General features: G+C 38.6%; 1 protein-coding gene across 6 annotated transcripts in view; it reads right to left on the bottom strand.

Annotated features, from left to right (window-relative positions):
• The window catches only part of tpk1 (thiamin pyrophosphokinase 1), a 101,985-nt gene that overhangs the window by 9,728 nt on the left and 76,404 nt on the right, over positions 1-15,853 (bottom strand). The window contains exon 9 of one of the 6 annotated variants that reach the window (XM_021317172.2): positions 14,367-14,410. The exons of the other annotated variants lie outside the window; for them this stretch is intronic. Coding sequence (XP_021172847.2) covers positions 14,382-14,410 — 29 coding nt within the window. The 3' untranslated portion in view covers positions 14,367-14,381. The remainder of the gene's footprint in view (positions 1-14,366; positions 14,411-15,853) is intronic. 6 annotated transcript variants of the gene reach the window in all.

Genomic DNA, 15,853 nt, shown 5'->3' with positions numbered 1-15,853 from the left:
TTGTAGCAGGAGTGGTGTTGATTGCATCTAAGTGGTTGTTCAGTTAATTCAGGAAGTTGATGGTGTCAGATGGGCAGCCTTATAGTTTGTGTATAGGTTGAAAACCCTGCCACATTCTTCTAATGTTTGTTGGGTGCTGGAAGAAATCCCGCACCTTTCTGACTGTAGGTGCCACCAACCCTTGGGCCTTAGAGGGTCTGCAGAAACCAACAAGAGTACAGTGGAGCAGAGACGGGGCGGGACGAGTAGACGTACAGGAGAGACAACCGCAATGCAAAAATACCAATGTCTTCCCTTTTCCTCCAACTCCACTTGGCCCAGCTCTTCTCGGCTTAACCTGCTTTGTGAGCATTTCGATTACAGTTTTTTCAGTAGCGGTGAACCTTTTTCCGTCCCTGCTCAGGAGTAGGTACGATCAGAGCAGAGTAGGGCCAAAATGTGCCGTTAACAGACCGCTGTTCACTGATTGGCTATGGGATGAGGAGAAACGAGAAGATTTCCTCCGACGAAGTGCAGGGAAAAATTATACTGAAGAGTGACGACATTAATATTAAGATAAGATAAGATAAGATAGTCTTTATTGATCTCACAATGGAGAAATTCACTCGTCACATCGGCTCATACAAGAAGGTGCAGAGTAGGGAAGGTGCATTCAGTTATATACAGTGAATCTTCATATCTACAATGGATCAAAAGAATACCAAAAAAATACAAAAAAGGAAATAGGAATGTAAATGTCTCATTTACTTTCTTAGTGGTCTATATATATATATATATATATGTATATATGTATATATAAACATATCTATATACTTAAATATATACATATATCTATGCGCCGTGAACGAAGTGTCTCAAACCAAACCAAAATCTAGTTTTACTATAAAAAAACTCTAAACCACGCCTGAAGGAAACAAAAGAATAGAAAAAGGACACTTCAGCGTTCTCTACGCAGACAAGAGTGCTATATTTAATAATCTAAATTAGATCCGCAGATTTAGTGAGCCATTCTCGCGTTTTACACACACTACAAGCTATTATGCTTTGTCTCCAACGAGTGTTTGGTTCACTGCAGCGGGATCTAACCCAACACTGTGACGCGTCAATATCCAACCTATAAAAATTATTCTACTGTGGTCAAAAGTCTGTGGTTTTGAAGTCTGATGACTGGGGATTTGACCATTAAATTATAGGCAGGAATAATTTTTCAAAATCTTGTTCATTTACAAAATATTTCATATTTGATTAAATAAAACCTTTAAATTCCTGTTGATATCTATGTAGTACGTGTTTTTAAACACTAAATTAGCCTTGTACCCATTACTCAATGAACAGTAACAGTTTATCTTTCAAATATATATATATATATGGACACATACTGGGGGCTACAGGACCAGTGAGCCAGTGTTTTGATTTGAATTATTGATTTTATTCAGATTTGGACAGAGCTGCATTCTAAATAACTGAACATGAGCTGGGCATACTGGTCAGGTGCCTTTAGATGGCAATTGTTGTATATGTTTATGATATAAATAAAAGGAATTGAACTTAACGTACAACCTGGAAAACTGACAAATACCATGTATATTAAAATTTATTCTTGTTTCTCTTCTGGTACTCTGGTCTCCAATGTAATCCTTTGATATTTCTGATGGATTTTTGCCGTGTTATTGGATGATCTAGTAGTGTGGGAGGCAAATCTAAAAGGATCAAAAACACCTTCAAGAAAACATCTGATCACAAAGTGAAACGAATCGTTTACATTCCCATTATATCTGGACATGTACCGTTTTAATGTGGCCTGTCATGGAGACAAAACTCATTCGGTCGGGTAGAAGACCCCGCTGTTATTCAGAACACAGCGCTATCAACAGTTATGCAGAGTAATGGAAAGAAGAAAATGGTTTTCAACAAAACATCCCTGTTCAGTAATGGCAGGGTAAATTACTAAAATCGGGTGAACATGTGACTTTATTTTATCATTCAGCAACCCTTAGGATGAAGAAATCATTTATAGATTTATTTTGCCTTTTTTTTGCCCGAGGCAGCAATAATCAAAGCTGGCCCTCCGCAAAAACAGAAAACTTATGAATTATACAAGTATATTCTTTGTACTTATGTTGACATACCAACGGAAATCAGTATGATGTAAATATATATAAAAATAAAGCAGTCAGATGTGTCTAATTCAAGAAATATGGAGCTGTGTATCTCAATATATCAGCCCGTGGTTTCAAACGCCGTTCTCATTTACTTTCCCCCACCTGACATTCTCCTTACATTTAAGGCCATTTATTGGCACAGACACGGCCCGTGATGAGCACTAGCAGTGTTAGCACCATCTGCTGTGCGATGATAGCAGCTTCCATTAAATGCCGGCGGGTTTTAAAAGGGTGAGGTGACAAACCTTGTTCTGGCTTAAGTCGACCTTTAGATAAGAAAACTCATCTCTGCGGGCACTGCGGTGACAATCATTCGGTCGACAAGCTTGCAAGCAGACAGCAGCGTAAATGATCTATATTTTAATAGTAAGTGGTGATTGCCGAGGATAATTCATTATTATTTGTGTTTTTCTTGCTGATAAGGTGGCTTAGATTAATTAATACGATACGCATTTCCATCTTGTGCGTGTGTGTGTGCATGATAGGGCGTGTCTACACTGTTTGCCGTGGCTGTGCATTTGGTCCGAAAATCTTTGCACTAGACGTGTGTATTTATGTGGACTTGTCTACCTCCTTGCAAGTCTGCAGCTCCACTGGGGGTGCTAGCAGCAGTTCACGTCAGGGTACTCTTAATTTCCCCCCCCCCTCTGCCCCAGTCTGTGATGTGCGCTGTGTCAGAAACCTACAGATCCATAAATAAAACCATAAAACAGCAGTTTTCCCTCCTGCTACCCGCACTCTGCCTGCTACAGAATACATATGCTTTTCTTGTCCCCCCTGCAGGACCTTGGTGAGCGAGAGTGAAGGAGAAAAGGGAGGAAAGGAGAGAGAAGACGGAGCGTAAGAGGTGGTATGAAAGGAGTACAAGGGTAGAAAGGTGAGATTATGCAGAAAGGTATAGAGGTGAAAATGCAAAAAGTGCCAGGTGGGACAAAATGTAAGACCGATAGATAAAAAAAATAAATAGATAATCACCTTGTGACCAAATCACTGGAAGAAAACAGACTAGGCGAGAGTACAAATAGAAAAAAAAAACAAGGGTAGAAAGGAAGAGATATGGAATAAAAAAAGGAGAAGGTCAGAGAGCATGTTTGCATCCAGAGAAACAGAAGGAAAAGGAGAGATGCTTCAGTGGAGCTGTCTGCCTCTGGCAGGGACGCTGGGTTAGACCTCAATGACTGAACCAACTTTGTCAGACATATCTTTTCAAGTACAAGATAAAGTACACTGCTTTGCCCTCTTTTTGAAAACAGTCTTTTACAGTATTTAGGACGCTTCCTGAATACTGATGTTTGCCGCTGCAGACAATGATTCAGGCCTAATCTACATGGCTAAAGGCAGGCCCGGCCACATATTCCGCCACTTAAGCTTCTGAATTCCCATCAAAATCTTTCTCGCCCTGCAATTTCACGTATAAATACTTGAGTTTGCTTTTCTAATAAAAACACTGAATATTTATGGCGAGTTTGCAGACATTTTGTGAAAAAAAGAAAAAGAAAAACTCCTAAAACACCCATTCAACTAAACTCCCTGGAGCTTATTGTCAATATTTGTTCTTCATGTTTTCCATATTTTTTTTCCTCTAAAGCTAACAAGCCAGGGGGAAGGCTCTGTTATAAAAGTCAGGGTCAGTTACAGAAAGAGAAAAGGTGCCCATGAAGTGCAGAAGAAATCTTGTTATCACAAATGTAACCTCATCCTTCCCAGAGAGTATTAATTAGACTAATGAGGTTACATAGAACTGATTTTGCATGCGTAAATTGTCAAAGTAATGCATATGTTCGCACCCAGCGAGTCCCGCTGTTCTGACTGCAACTAAAGATACGGAATATGTAATAAAATCCTTATTAACACCCTGTCTCATTTGCATTCCAATGTGTTTTTGAAGGCTTGCGTTTCATAAACAGCATGCTCTCGTTAACAGCAAGGCCAAGCTTCCGCTTCTTTCCCAAAGTTTACTTTTAATTTAGATTTCTCCACTGCTTTGGCTTTCTGAGAAAATTTGCAGTCTAAATCCATGCGGGTGCATGTGTTTATTTTTGATCAAACTTAGCACCTGCCCATGTTGGGTTTGTGATGTGTGTGTGTGTGACGGGTATTTGAACTAGAGCGTTTTGGGAGTTGCTGGTTCCTTTAATCATCGGTTACATCTAGAGATGCACTGATCTGGCTTTTATTGGCTGATTAGGGTTTCTGTTTTTTCTTTGAGGTCTGACATGTTCAGTTTGATTCTGGTTTATTTTTTTTTTCGTTCTAAAACTATAACATGTCTGTACACTTTGTTTTAGCAAATAAATGTAGCAAAAAGTGACCATAACAGAAACGATACTACAAGTTATTTGATAGAGGGAGTAGTTTTGATGCAAAAGGAAAGGCGCAGGGAACATGAATTCGCCTGGGTCTGATAAAAAAAACAAAAACAAAAAATAGACAAACACAAAAATGTATTTGTGTGGATCAAACATAAAAAAACACATCAGATATAAGTGACTAATGAGCAAAGATGAGGAAGCTGCCTGCAGTCTGAACGTAGCTATAGTCTTTGTTATGATTCAGACACATTTTACATTCTGATTTTCACTGTTTTGTGAAAAGCAATCTTTTGTTTTCTTAGGAAATGCAAAAACTGTCTTACTCTCTAATGCAAAAAAAAAAAAAAAGGAAAACGGTGGAAAAAGTTAGTTTAGAAATCATAAATACAATTTAGTGACGTTATTTCAACTTTTCGTTCTCTGTCATTTTTTTCTTCATAGAAGGTACACCTCGCCTGGCGTTCTGTTAGCTGTGATCCAGGGGGGCAGATCACCTGCCATTGCCATATAACATAGAAAGGATTCCTGGATCAATGTGTGCTTCTGTGCTTTTGTGTCTCTGCTCTGTCTTCTGTCTTATTAAACTGCCAGAGACTGCAGATAAAAATAAGTAGGGCAAATCTGGCACATTTATAGGGTTTAACAAAAAAAATAAAGTAATCTAAGGAAGAAAGAAAGCTCTGCCACTTTATAGTAACTTTTAAAGGAGGCTGGACAAAGCCTCAAGTGGTTTTCATTCAGGTTTTTGGTAAGATACCATTAAATCTTATAATAGATGGAAAACAAAACGAGAGGGATCTCGCTAAAAGCGATGCCAGGTTTATTACTGTTACATGTATCTGCAGACAGTATGAAACAGGCTCTGATGGAGGCCAAAACATGCCTGTGTTGCAATGTTTATCTCAGATCCATCGTTTAGGTCCAACGTTCACAAGTCTTAATCTTTTTTACTTACTGACATTTTTAAGGCACTCTGTTACATTTATACAATTTGCCAAATCCCGAGGTAACACATTCGTCAGACAATAATGCAAATCATGTGCAACCACGTGGCACCGTGGGATGCACTGACTAATTTGTTTGTCGTCTCCAGAGTTTTAACAACGTTGTCGATTTAACTCTTTTGCAAATAAAATCACTGAGGAATCTGAGGATTTACAAGCGTGCGCCGACAGTCAACAAACGAAATCCAGGTTTCTTCTGAATTTTATGGCACAGAACTAATTTAAAATTCATTTACAGCCAGGGTCTGGCGTTTATGAGCCTTATGATAAGCAGCCAGGGCAGAGGAGCGCCACTATTTTATTTGCATATCAAATTGAAAGGAAACTTCGGCCTCCTCAGATGTTCTCTAATCAGCTTCCTGACAGTTATTGTGTGTATGTCCAACGCTGACGAGCGTACACACACACGTAGATCACTATATTCTTGCATTGAAAAAAAAAAAGAGGGTGACATGCAAGGAAACATAAACATGAGTAAACCGTACAAGGCCACAAACGCATACCCACGCACGCGTTATGCAGGGAAGAGACGGTTTCTGCATGACACCTATTGAAATTTGTTGTTTATTGTGATCTGTACTAAGCCGAAAACCTCATGACGAAGCAGGTTTAAAGCACACGCACACACACACACACACACACACACACACACACACACACACACACACACACACACACACACACACACACACACACACACACACACAAAAAGAAATTATCCACAAACGCCTAACCCAGGTTGTGTTGCTGCAGGATGAATGCTTTTCAATATTAAGCTGTCAGATGGGAGAGGGCTGAGTCACACGAAATGACTAAAGAGGCTTTCCACACACAAGCAAAAAAACACCCACACAGCAAAGGATAATACTAAGTCAATCACAGATGAAGACTCATTGTCTAACTGACCTTTGTACCCATAATCATCACTATAAGGCTTAGCTTTTAGCTTGCTGAAATGAAGTTTTCTGGTGATTTAAAAGTCCTCCAAAGTGCTCATTAAGAGGAATTTCATCCATTGTCAATAGCACTTGACCCTCACTTTTAACTTGAGGAGATAATAAGAGATTGGATGCAGAAGTGCTAAGTCTACAATTTAATTTTGCAAAACTCCAGCCAGAAAAAAAAATGCGTTGCGATATGGACGCCTCCAGAAATTGGACTTTTTGCATGTATACGTATTCACACAGGTACACCTGCCACTCTAAACGGGATTGGCCAATCGTGACCATAAACCGATATGAAATAAAAAGTGTTTACTCATGAGATTGTGTGCCAGGGACTGTCAGAACGTGCAGTGTTTGTGACCCTGAAGCTGTTGTGATGAATGGTTTATTTAGAAACCTGGGAATACATGTCAAAGTGTTTCCTAAATGGAAGGATCTTATTCCACAGCTTTAGAGCCCATTAAGGTTTTGAAATGACCCATAATTCCAACTGAAGGCACGCTTGCTTTTCTTAAACACACGTCTCAGGCCTAGTCATCTGCTTACAGTCTGAAAGATATCTTATTGAGTGTTTTTGAAAATGTTCCTACTGGGAAACAGACAATAGGGACTTGGAAAAAACACAATACATGTTTATTACCATTGTTTAATGAGATTAGAATTAGATTTATTTAGACCATTTCAATTAACTATTATTCAGTTTCCAATTGAAATGTAAAATATGGTATAACACGTCTCCCTGACACATAGAACTTACTTTTCTAGACTGATTATTGATAGATTTGAGACTCATACAAAATTATGCGTTTTATTATTGAGACTGATATATAAGCAGCTATTCGATTAAGGACAAGCAGTTTATCATTTCACACACATGGAACATGTGAAACCAACTCATGGGCTTGGATGTGTTTTAGTAATAAATAAAACATACCAGTAGGTCCATGTGAGCAAGGTTTTACTGACTGCCTGATGGTCCAAACATTAAACTTTCGCTTTAAACATTCGCATTCCATTAGAAACACTGAAAATAGCTTCGTTGAAGACATTAGCAAATACAAGAGCCAGTTGATTTAATGTAGGAGCCGTTTCCACTTTCTTCAGACGAGACGGGTCTGTTTGGGCTAAGTGCATTTATAAATGGATGCATGCAACTTCAATTAATTTAATGAGCGCAAAGAAAAGATTTAAGTCTCCGAGTAGCTTTCACGTTGTTAATTGAAGGGAAGCTGAACAATTCTAAGAAAGCAGACACCCAGAAAGCAAAACGAAATAAAGTCACATTTCGGGTTCTATAGGCATTTAATAGCTTTAACTTATTTCCCAAAAAGGTTTTCTTTCAAAATTGCAATTTAAATGTAATTTTAAGTGATAGCTTTCAGCCTTGTAAAACAAAAGGAGGCCTCTTTATCAGCCTCTAAGGCCTGCTTCTTTTTTTTTTTTTTTTACTGATTTCATAAAGTTGCATGAAACAACATGGAGATGGTAAACATGTAGTTTCACAAACATTCTCACTTACTAACTTTTCTGTTAGCACACATGTCATTAGGAAATCCTTAAAGTCCTTCTCCCACCTCGTTGTTCGGCTGTGACCTCTCAAAAGGATTAGCAGTGCTGATGAGGGCAAATCATGTATGATGCTTGAGCCAAGAAATTAAGAGTAACGGAGCCGCGCCCTTTTGTGATTGGTAATTTATCAGTGCATTACTTCCTCATCTGCCCATCCCCGACTGTATTGTCTCTGGTAGAAAATTACCACCTATAAATAGTTAAATACACAAATAATGTGCTGAATATGGGATTTAAAAGCATGGAAAGTTGCAAGTTGATATAAAGTTTAATTATGTTTCTATCTTTGGTCTTTGTAAATTGCAGCGTAAGAAACCAGAATGCTACATATGCTAGTGTTGGTAATTTTGTCTGGTCAGCCTCCTAATCTTTGAAAGGTTAAAATAAAGCCATGATTACATGATTCAATTTAAAATGTACACATTTATATTCCCGTCATTTTGATCAATTTCTGCTCTGTGAGAGGCTGTTTACATGCAAGAATCCTGGTCTGAAAGTCGCAATTAGAATTCATGCAATGCATCATGGGTTACGAGATGAACGTGCAAAGGAAATGAAAGTAAATTACCTGCCCTTGCAATTAAACTAACTTATTCCTGCAAGCCAGAAAGCGTGCAGAGGAACCACCATTTTCTAAACAGCTTTAAGAACGAATGTGTTTAAATATGTGCGGATACGTCCACACACAAACGTTATCTCGCAGCTGCTGTGCAAGACCTGATCATGTTAGTGGTTTCCAGTGGGTAACTTTTCTCCTTTTATCACGGTTATGGAGATTTATGACATTCCACCGTTTCAAATTATAGCTACAATGCTGTTTTTGCGAAGCCACTAATTTTTTTGTACAAGAAAGCAAGGAAAAAGGACTGCCCTGCAGCACAGAAACAAGTTCAGACCATGGCTGCCTAATGTAAATAAAGTGATAAGACTCTAAGTATTACTCCAGGCAAGACCTTTAAAACTAAGTTCTTACGCAGCAAGATGTTGGTCTGCATTTCTTTGCTCTGGTATGACAAAATATTTATACCAGTTCCCAGCATTAGCAACCCAGCTCGAGCTTAGTAAAGGATATAAAAGGCAGCTTTGGTCTGAGTCTGTCATGGTTATGCTATAAATTTTTAAGCTTGAGGAAAAAGGAGCAAAAATATGGCGAAACTTAGAGTAATGAAAAATTCTTTTGACCAAGTTTCTGAAGCTTCAAATGAGATAAATTAATCAGAGAATTAATAAAAGAGACTTATAAATGCTGAGATGTTTTCCTGTGATTCACAGACTTGACTCAAAATGATTTGTATCCAGACTTTGTAAGAACGGAGCAAAGAAATGACAAGGAATTTTTCATGCTTTGAGGACCAGTTATCAAAACGACAAGTGCAGGCGTGGAAAAAGTTGAGGAGTCATTAATTTTTGTCAATCTGGGATAAAATAACAATTACTAGAAAACTAACCTGCCCCTATAATTTTGTCTTCTACATTTATTTCTATTTGCCTGTAATTCCCAGGGCTATAGCAGTAATGGACTGCACTTACCTTTGCATATACAATTAGGCATGTGATCGAATTCTGTGGATAAGTGCACCAGACCTGAAAAGCTGTACCTTTTAAAGGCTTCACGCTTTTTACACTTTTAACCTCCCATGAGAGCGAAACAATTCTGGTGCATATACGATCAAGCGAAACCCAGATCTACGTACAGCACGAGAAACATTTGAAGTCTTGCCTGAACTGTGTTTTTTGAACATCAAGGGTCCCGACACACTTCATGTCTGGCATCTTCATTATGGATCTACACAGTAAATCATCAGAACAGGATTATGCACGAATAGAAAAACACACAATGCCAAAAAAATAAATAAAAAAATCCTCGGTGTGCACATTTCACAGATGGCTGTTGTATTTTGTCCAGGGAAAGAACAGATGCAGCGCTTGACATTTAGAATGAGGACAACTTTAATAAAAGAAAAAAGACCTGTGTTAAAAATGTAAATGATTACACAACAGTTGCCAGCTGAAGAGCAAACATTTAATGACTCGCTGTCAATTCTTGCTGTGGTGCAATAATAAGAGAAACAAAAGAGAATACTGAAATTTTAGAGAGAGGAGGATGAAGAACTCTTGAGTGGAAGAGTGGCAAGTGCCTCACTTCCTCACCTCCGGGTTTACCTAATTAGATAAGGCCTGGAGAGAGCTCCAAACCACAGCAGATGGGGCAAAGCCAGAAACAGAATCCCTCGAGCGTGTCAAGGTAGATGTCACAGGCTACAGGAAAACTGCTGGCATCGAGAAACCAGGTCAGGGAGAGGAAAGCATGGAAAAAAAGCCACTCCTTGACCACAAATAATTGGCTAATTTGAAAAAGGATGTGGGTTTAAAACCTCAACAAGTACAAAATGGACCTCCCTCATGTTTGCTTTCTGGATAAAAAAAAATCATGGGCCTCTGTAATATGAGACATATGTGTTGACTCACTTTCTTCAGATTCCTATTGGTGAACCTATTAGGATTTAAAAAGCCACATTAGACTGACCGCTCCAAATGAAAGTCTTTGTGTAAATTTAAAGATCTATTTTATACATACCCGCAAATAGGATCAAACCCAGAGTGAAGTTGCAAACCTCAGATCATCTGTTTTTCTACCAAAGAATTTGTAAATCTAAAGCTTGTCAACTGAAGATAGTTAAAAAAGGTTGTTTTTTTGTCTTTCTTAGCAAACAAAAAAGCGTCTGTCGTGGCAAAGAAAGGTGGAGAAAAAAAATGGGCAAAGCTGTGCGAGCTCATTCAACTGCAAAAAAACACATCGCCTGAGGTATCTTCTGTAATCTGATATCAAATATGCGGAACAATGAAAACAGGCCTAAAAGAGTAGGGCTGTTGGGTGGAGGGAATCAAGAAAGTGGAACCTGTGGAAAAAAAGAGAAACAGGAGATACCTTTGTTTAAATTGAGTGCATTACAGCCGAAATTGAATGTGCCCGTGTGTGTGTGTGTGTGTGTTTGTGTGAACAAATGGAAGCACCAGCTAGGAGCTCCAACACACTTTCCAATAGTTTCCCATAGTCATTTCCTGCTGTGTTAGCATCCAGGAACATCAAATGAATGAGACGCCTGACAGGTCTCATTCTCTAACTCTCATATGTCATCCTTTCACAACCTTTTTTCCCCTCACCACGCTCTGTCTACTTTGCCAAAATTCGTTTTTATCTCCTCACATTTCTTCTGACTCAGCCACTTCTAGCCTGTCACCTCTCTGTTTGTCTCGCTTACCACCACATCCTTCTTTCCAATTCACCTCAGATCCCTTTGGATGCTGCATTTTTATCAATGAAAATAGGTCAAGCAAGATTTTTGCTGAAGGAGAGGCAGTAGCTTATCTGACACATAACCTAAATAGCTATGGGCAGGTGACAGCTTTACTTTGTATGTTTATGTCGTATTAGGGTTGTCAAAATAATCAATCAGTGGATATAAACGGTGCTAAAAAAAAACTAATTATTCAAAGATACTCATTTACATCAAATTTGATATAAATGGACCCATTCACATTTGCCCAAACTGTCACACTTCTTCCAACCCCAGTGCTGCAATAACAGAGACACTCAGCTGCTCATCTCAAGAGTTATCTGCTGCTGAAAGGTTAAACTCCGCTAACATGTTGAGTCAAGCCAGAAAAGCAGATTCGACCCTCTTTATCGAAAGACCACAAAGCATTGATTGGATGAACTTCCCCAATGCGCAAGACAGACAAGTAACGCTGAACAGTGCCATGTTAGCTGCGCTACAAGCTAATGCTATAACACTGATGTTTGAGAATAGCATAAAAATGTCAGTAAAGCTCCTGTATCTGCAACAGTGATGTAGTAAAACTCACGCTAACATAAGCTAACATTTGAATATTAGCTTCACAGACGCAGGCAGCCGAATAATGGTGGTCTGTCGGTCTGAGCCCCGCTGCACTTCCCAGGGACTATGGAGATACATGGTCATGAAAATCCTCAAATCTCAGATATAATTCAATTGTATAATATTTTCTGAAATGTTACACATTATTTAAATTTATTTATTATTTTGGTTCTGATCCATATTCAAGCCAATCAACTATGAGGAGGGATAACAGAATATAGCCCCAAATCTAACCAAAATACATGAGAGACCAACTGTTGGTCATTTATGTTTATTGGAGTCTTAAAAAAAATCCTTGAAGTACACGATAAGTAGATTATAAAAATCACCTTTAATTCACAGGTTGGCAAAGAGGCTATGAAGTAATTGGATGTGACACGACCAAAACAACAAAGTTGGGGTGAAATGGTAAGACATCATGGACCCTACAAGTCCTCTATTCATGGAGTTTTTCAGTTTTACAAATGAAGCAGGTACCTATATTTCCAACAAATATGTGCTCTTTGAGAGCTTACAGTTTCTTTGTCTGGTAGGAAATGGATCAAGCTATTACTTTGACTTCTTTAAACGAACAACAAGTCATAATGACACCTAGTGTTTCAAATTGGAACAACATCATGCCACGACGTAGGCCGTTTCCTCAACAATCCTGTTGCTGTGAGAGTCTACTGCACTGAACGTTGTCTGCAAATCTGTTCTGGCACATATAGGGGAGCTATATGTAATAATGACACTTAGTAGTTAAAATCGGAACAACTCAATACACAAAGCCTTTCACAGACATCCGCCATTTACTCAACGGTTCGTTGTTGCTGTGGAATGCTACTGAATGTTTACTTCCACAGGACAGGTAAATGATGTTGTATTCTCTTCTATTTTTGGTCTGCTTCTCTTACTGGTTTCCATGTTTGTGTGTTGTGTTTTGCCAAAATAAAATACCAAATGTTGCGCTCTGTGTTGAGAAATCTGGGAAATCTCACATGATTGGCTCAGGAACCAGGAAGTAAACACGGGCTACACACTGCACCAAAGTAGTTCTGCACTCCACCTCTAATTTTGAAAAGAGAAAAACTTGACTAACACATTGTTGACAGAGAGGACCGATTGTTTACAGGGAATGTTACTTCCATCCTGGGAGACAAATGAGAATTATTTAGGTTGATTTTAAAGTAAATATCTTATTTATTGCTCCTTTAAACCTCTGGCCGTCAAACCAAGCACTGGGGTACTTGGAAACCTGTGCAGGAGGAATGTACAAAATGATAATTGCCCTTTGAAGAAATTATTTCTAGCTTAGAGAAATTATCTTCTACAATGTGTGGTTCAGTCTAAAATTATTTTCAGTCTGTTGGCAATAGAAAAAGAGTCCGTTTCTCAACTTTAAAGCTGATGAGCATTATGAGGCCTCGAAAAACATCATAGGTAAACTTGAAGTTCTGGATGCCTCGGATGAAACATTCAAGGCTGCAAAAAACATGAAAGCTCCACACTAGGGACAGTATATGTTTTTGCCATCCAAAATTATTGTAGAAGCATGGGAGAAGAGATTGGAAAATGGAACAACAGGCTTAGTTGCTGCTTCTCTGGTTGTAAACCGTTTTATCAAAGAGGTAAAACAACAACAACAAAAAAAACACACACATATATATATATATATATATATATATATATATATATATATATATATATATATATATATATATATATATATATATATATATCCCTTTAATACTATAAAGCAGAAATAAAAAGTCCATTGTCTAAATCTTAAAGGCCTTATCTCACCAGTATGCACCTCTTTTCAATGTGAAATTTTAAAATTGTGCATTTCTTCCTTAAAAATAAGATATCATTACTTGTTAAACAATCCACTGTGAAAAGAAAATAAGACATGGGTATGGAAATAGCTGAATTCTCAACTAAGGTTTCCAACAGGAGGCAACTTAGCGAGGCGAAGACAGCCCAGCTGTAAACACAGCAGCATAATGGCTTCCTGTGATAAAGATAGCAGGGAGGAGAATTACAACTAGATTACCACAAGTACTTTTTCAAAGAGAGACCAGGAGCCTTTCAAAGAATGTTAATAGTGTTGTCTGAACACAGGAGTGGATGCAGCGGTACATGCATGAGCCTCAACAAGGCGAAGGTTGAGCTGGCGGAGCAGTTAACAAACGTTGAAACAAAAGGACCGCTGCCCATCACTGTTAAGGTCATACTATTTTGAAAGGGATGTTTTCAAAACACAGGACTCCATCAATTTTCTATTTATTTTTATGTTTTATCAAACCTTTATTTAACCAGGCAAAAGACCCACTGAGATCTAGAACTATTTCACAAGGGTGACCAGACAGCGATACAAAAATACTAAAATAAGAAAAGCCATAATTGCAAAGCCAAAGTTTAGCTGATTATGGCATAGACTTACTAAAAGATAGTTTTAGATCATTGGGTGTCAATTTAAATAGAATGTATTTACCTGGGAAGATGGTAACTAGGGATGCTGCTCAGACCTCCCTGTGTCTACAGTAAAAACAAATAAATAAAACTATATTTGTGTAAGCATTTGTACAAGGGACATGCAATTTACATATAGTTCACCGCAAATCATATGATTTGTAAATATGACCCAGAGCTAGCACATGAATCCAACAAACCAATTGAAATATATGCATGAATAAAAACTTGTGTAGGAATATGGACAAAACGAACAACACATCTTATGTGCCCACACACAGTGATTGCATTCACTGGTTGTTTCCAGAGGGTTTAGGATTAATGATGGAAAATTAATGTAACATGCAAAATGGTGAGTTTCTCAGATGTCACAGTGTCTCCTAATGAGAGGGAAGAGATGGTAGGAGTATGAGAGAAGCAAAAAGGAAGGGAATGACAGTAAACTGGTTGGCTGTAAAAAAAAAAAAGTGACAACAGTGTGAAAAGAGAGATGGGTGTGAATTATAACAGAATGTGAGTAATAGCCTTGTTAACATGTACCAGATTCATGCCAACTGAGATGCATCAATCTTTCCAGCTGCATTTTACAACTGTACACACTAAGAAAAAAAAAAGAGTAAAGTTTCGAGATCATCAAATTGTTATTTTTACTACACTGCAGTCACATCATTATTCAGTAGCACCTACCAATCCTTTGGTATCATCACTGCAATGCAGACATATCATTAGACAGGATTCTCCTGAGCCACAAGTGCAAAAGCTTCCTACCTTCCCTTAGTAATATCACAAATGATGGCTCCGTCTTTAACTAGACTCCCTATAATTACAAAGCAGGCCGGAAAACCTTCAAGAGAAAACACGGGACTGATTTGACTAAAACATGATGATTTTAGCCACAGATCCTTCCACTGCTAGTTTTTGTCAACTTCCAAAATACTCAACACGGTTTCCAAATGGTCAGTTCAGCATTTCAGTTCACATTTTTTTTTAGCTCGGTTTGAACCCACAACAATAACATGGTTTATAGAATTTTTTGTATCAGGCCGACTTTTAGCTGTATTGTGCGTCCTGCTGTACACAGGGGGTAACGAGGGGCCATTAGCCTCTCACGACCACCTCCCAATCAGGAATCGTACGGTGGGATTAAAATCAAACATGTTTCGAATTCAGTCGGCCCTCGTGAGGCGATCGTTAGCGCGTCCTGCTGTTGACGCAGCGCTATTAGCGTCTACGAGCCGATTTCCCCCAACCTCGCGCACTGCGTATGTGCAAACAAGGGAATTCTTCTTCTCAGATGACAACAGAAAGAAAAGAAGCATGGTGGCGGTACATGTGACATGGAGTCAAATAACGGAGATGCAACTCGTAGAATTGCCTTATATTTAAAAGTGAGCGTTGACACTTCCGTCTTTTTCTTCTACTGTTTACATTTGGCTTCCAGATAGACGAGTCCGACAAGCGCCATGTCTCTACAGGGCTGAGTCCGACGTCTGGTTTTTGGACGTACAG

The sequence above is a fragment of the Fundulus heteroclitus genome, chromosome 21 (genome assembly GCF_011125445.2).
Source record: "Fundulus heteroclitus isolate FHET01 chromosome 21, MU-UCD_Fhet_4.1, whole genome shotgun sequence".
Taxonomy (NCBI): Eukaryota; Metazoa; Chordata; class Actinopteri; order Cyprinodontiformes; family Fundulidae; genus Fundulus; species Fundulus heteroclitus.
Note: the sequence above shows the minus strand (reverse complement) of the source record. Positions and strands in the feature narration are given on the sequence as shown.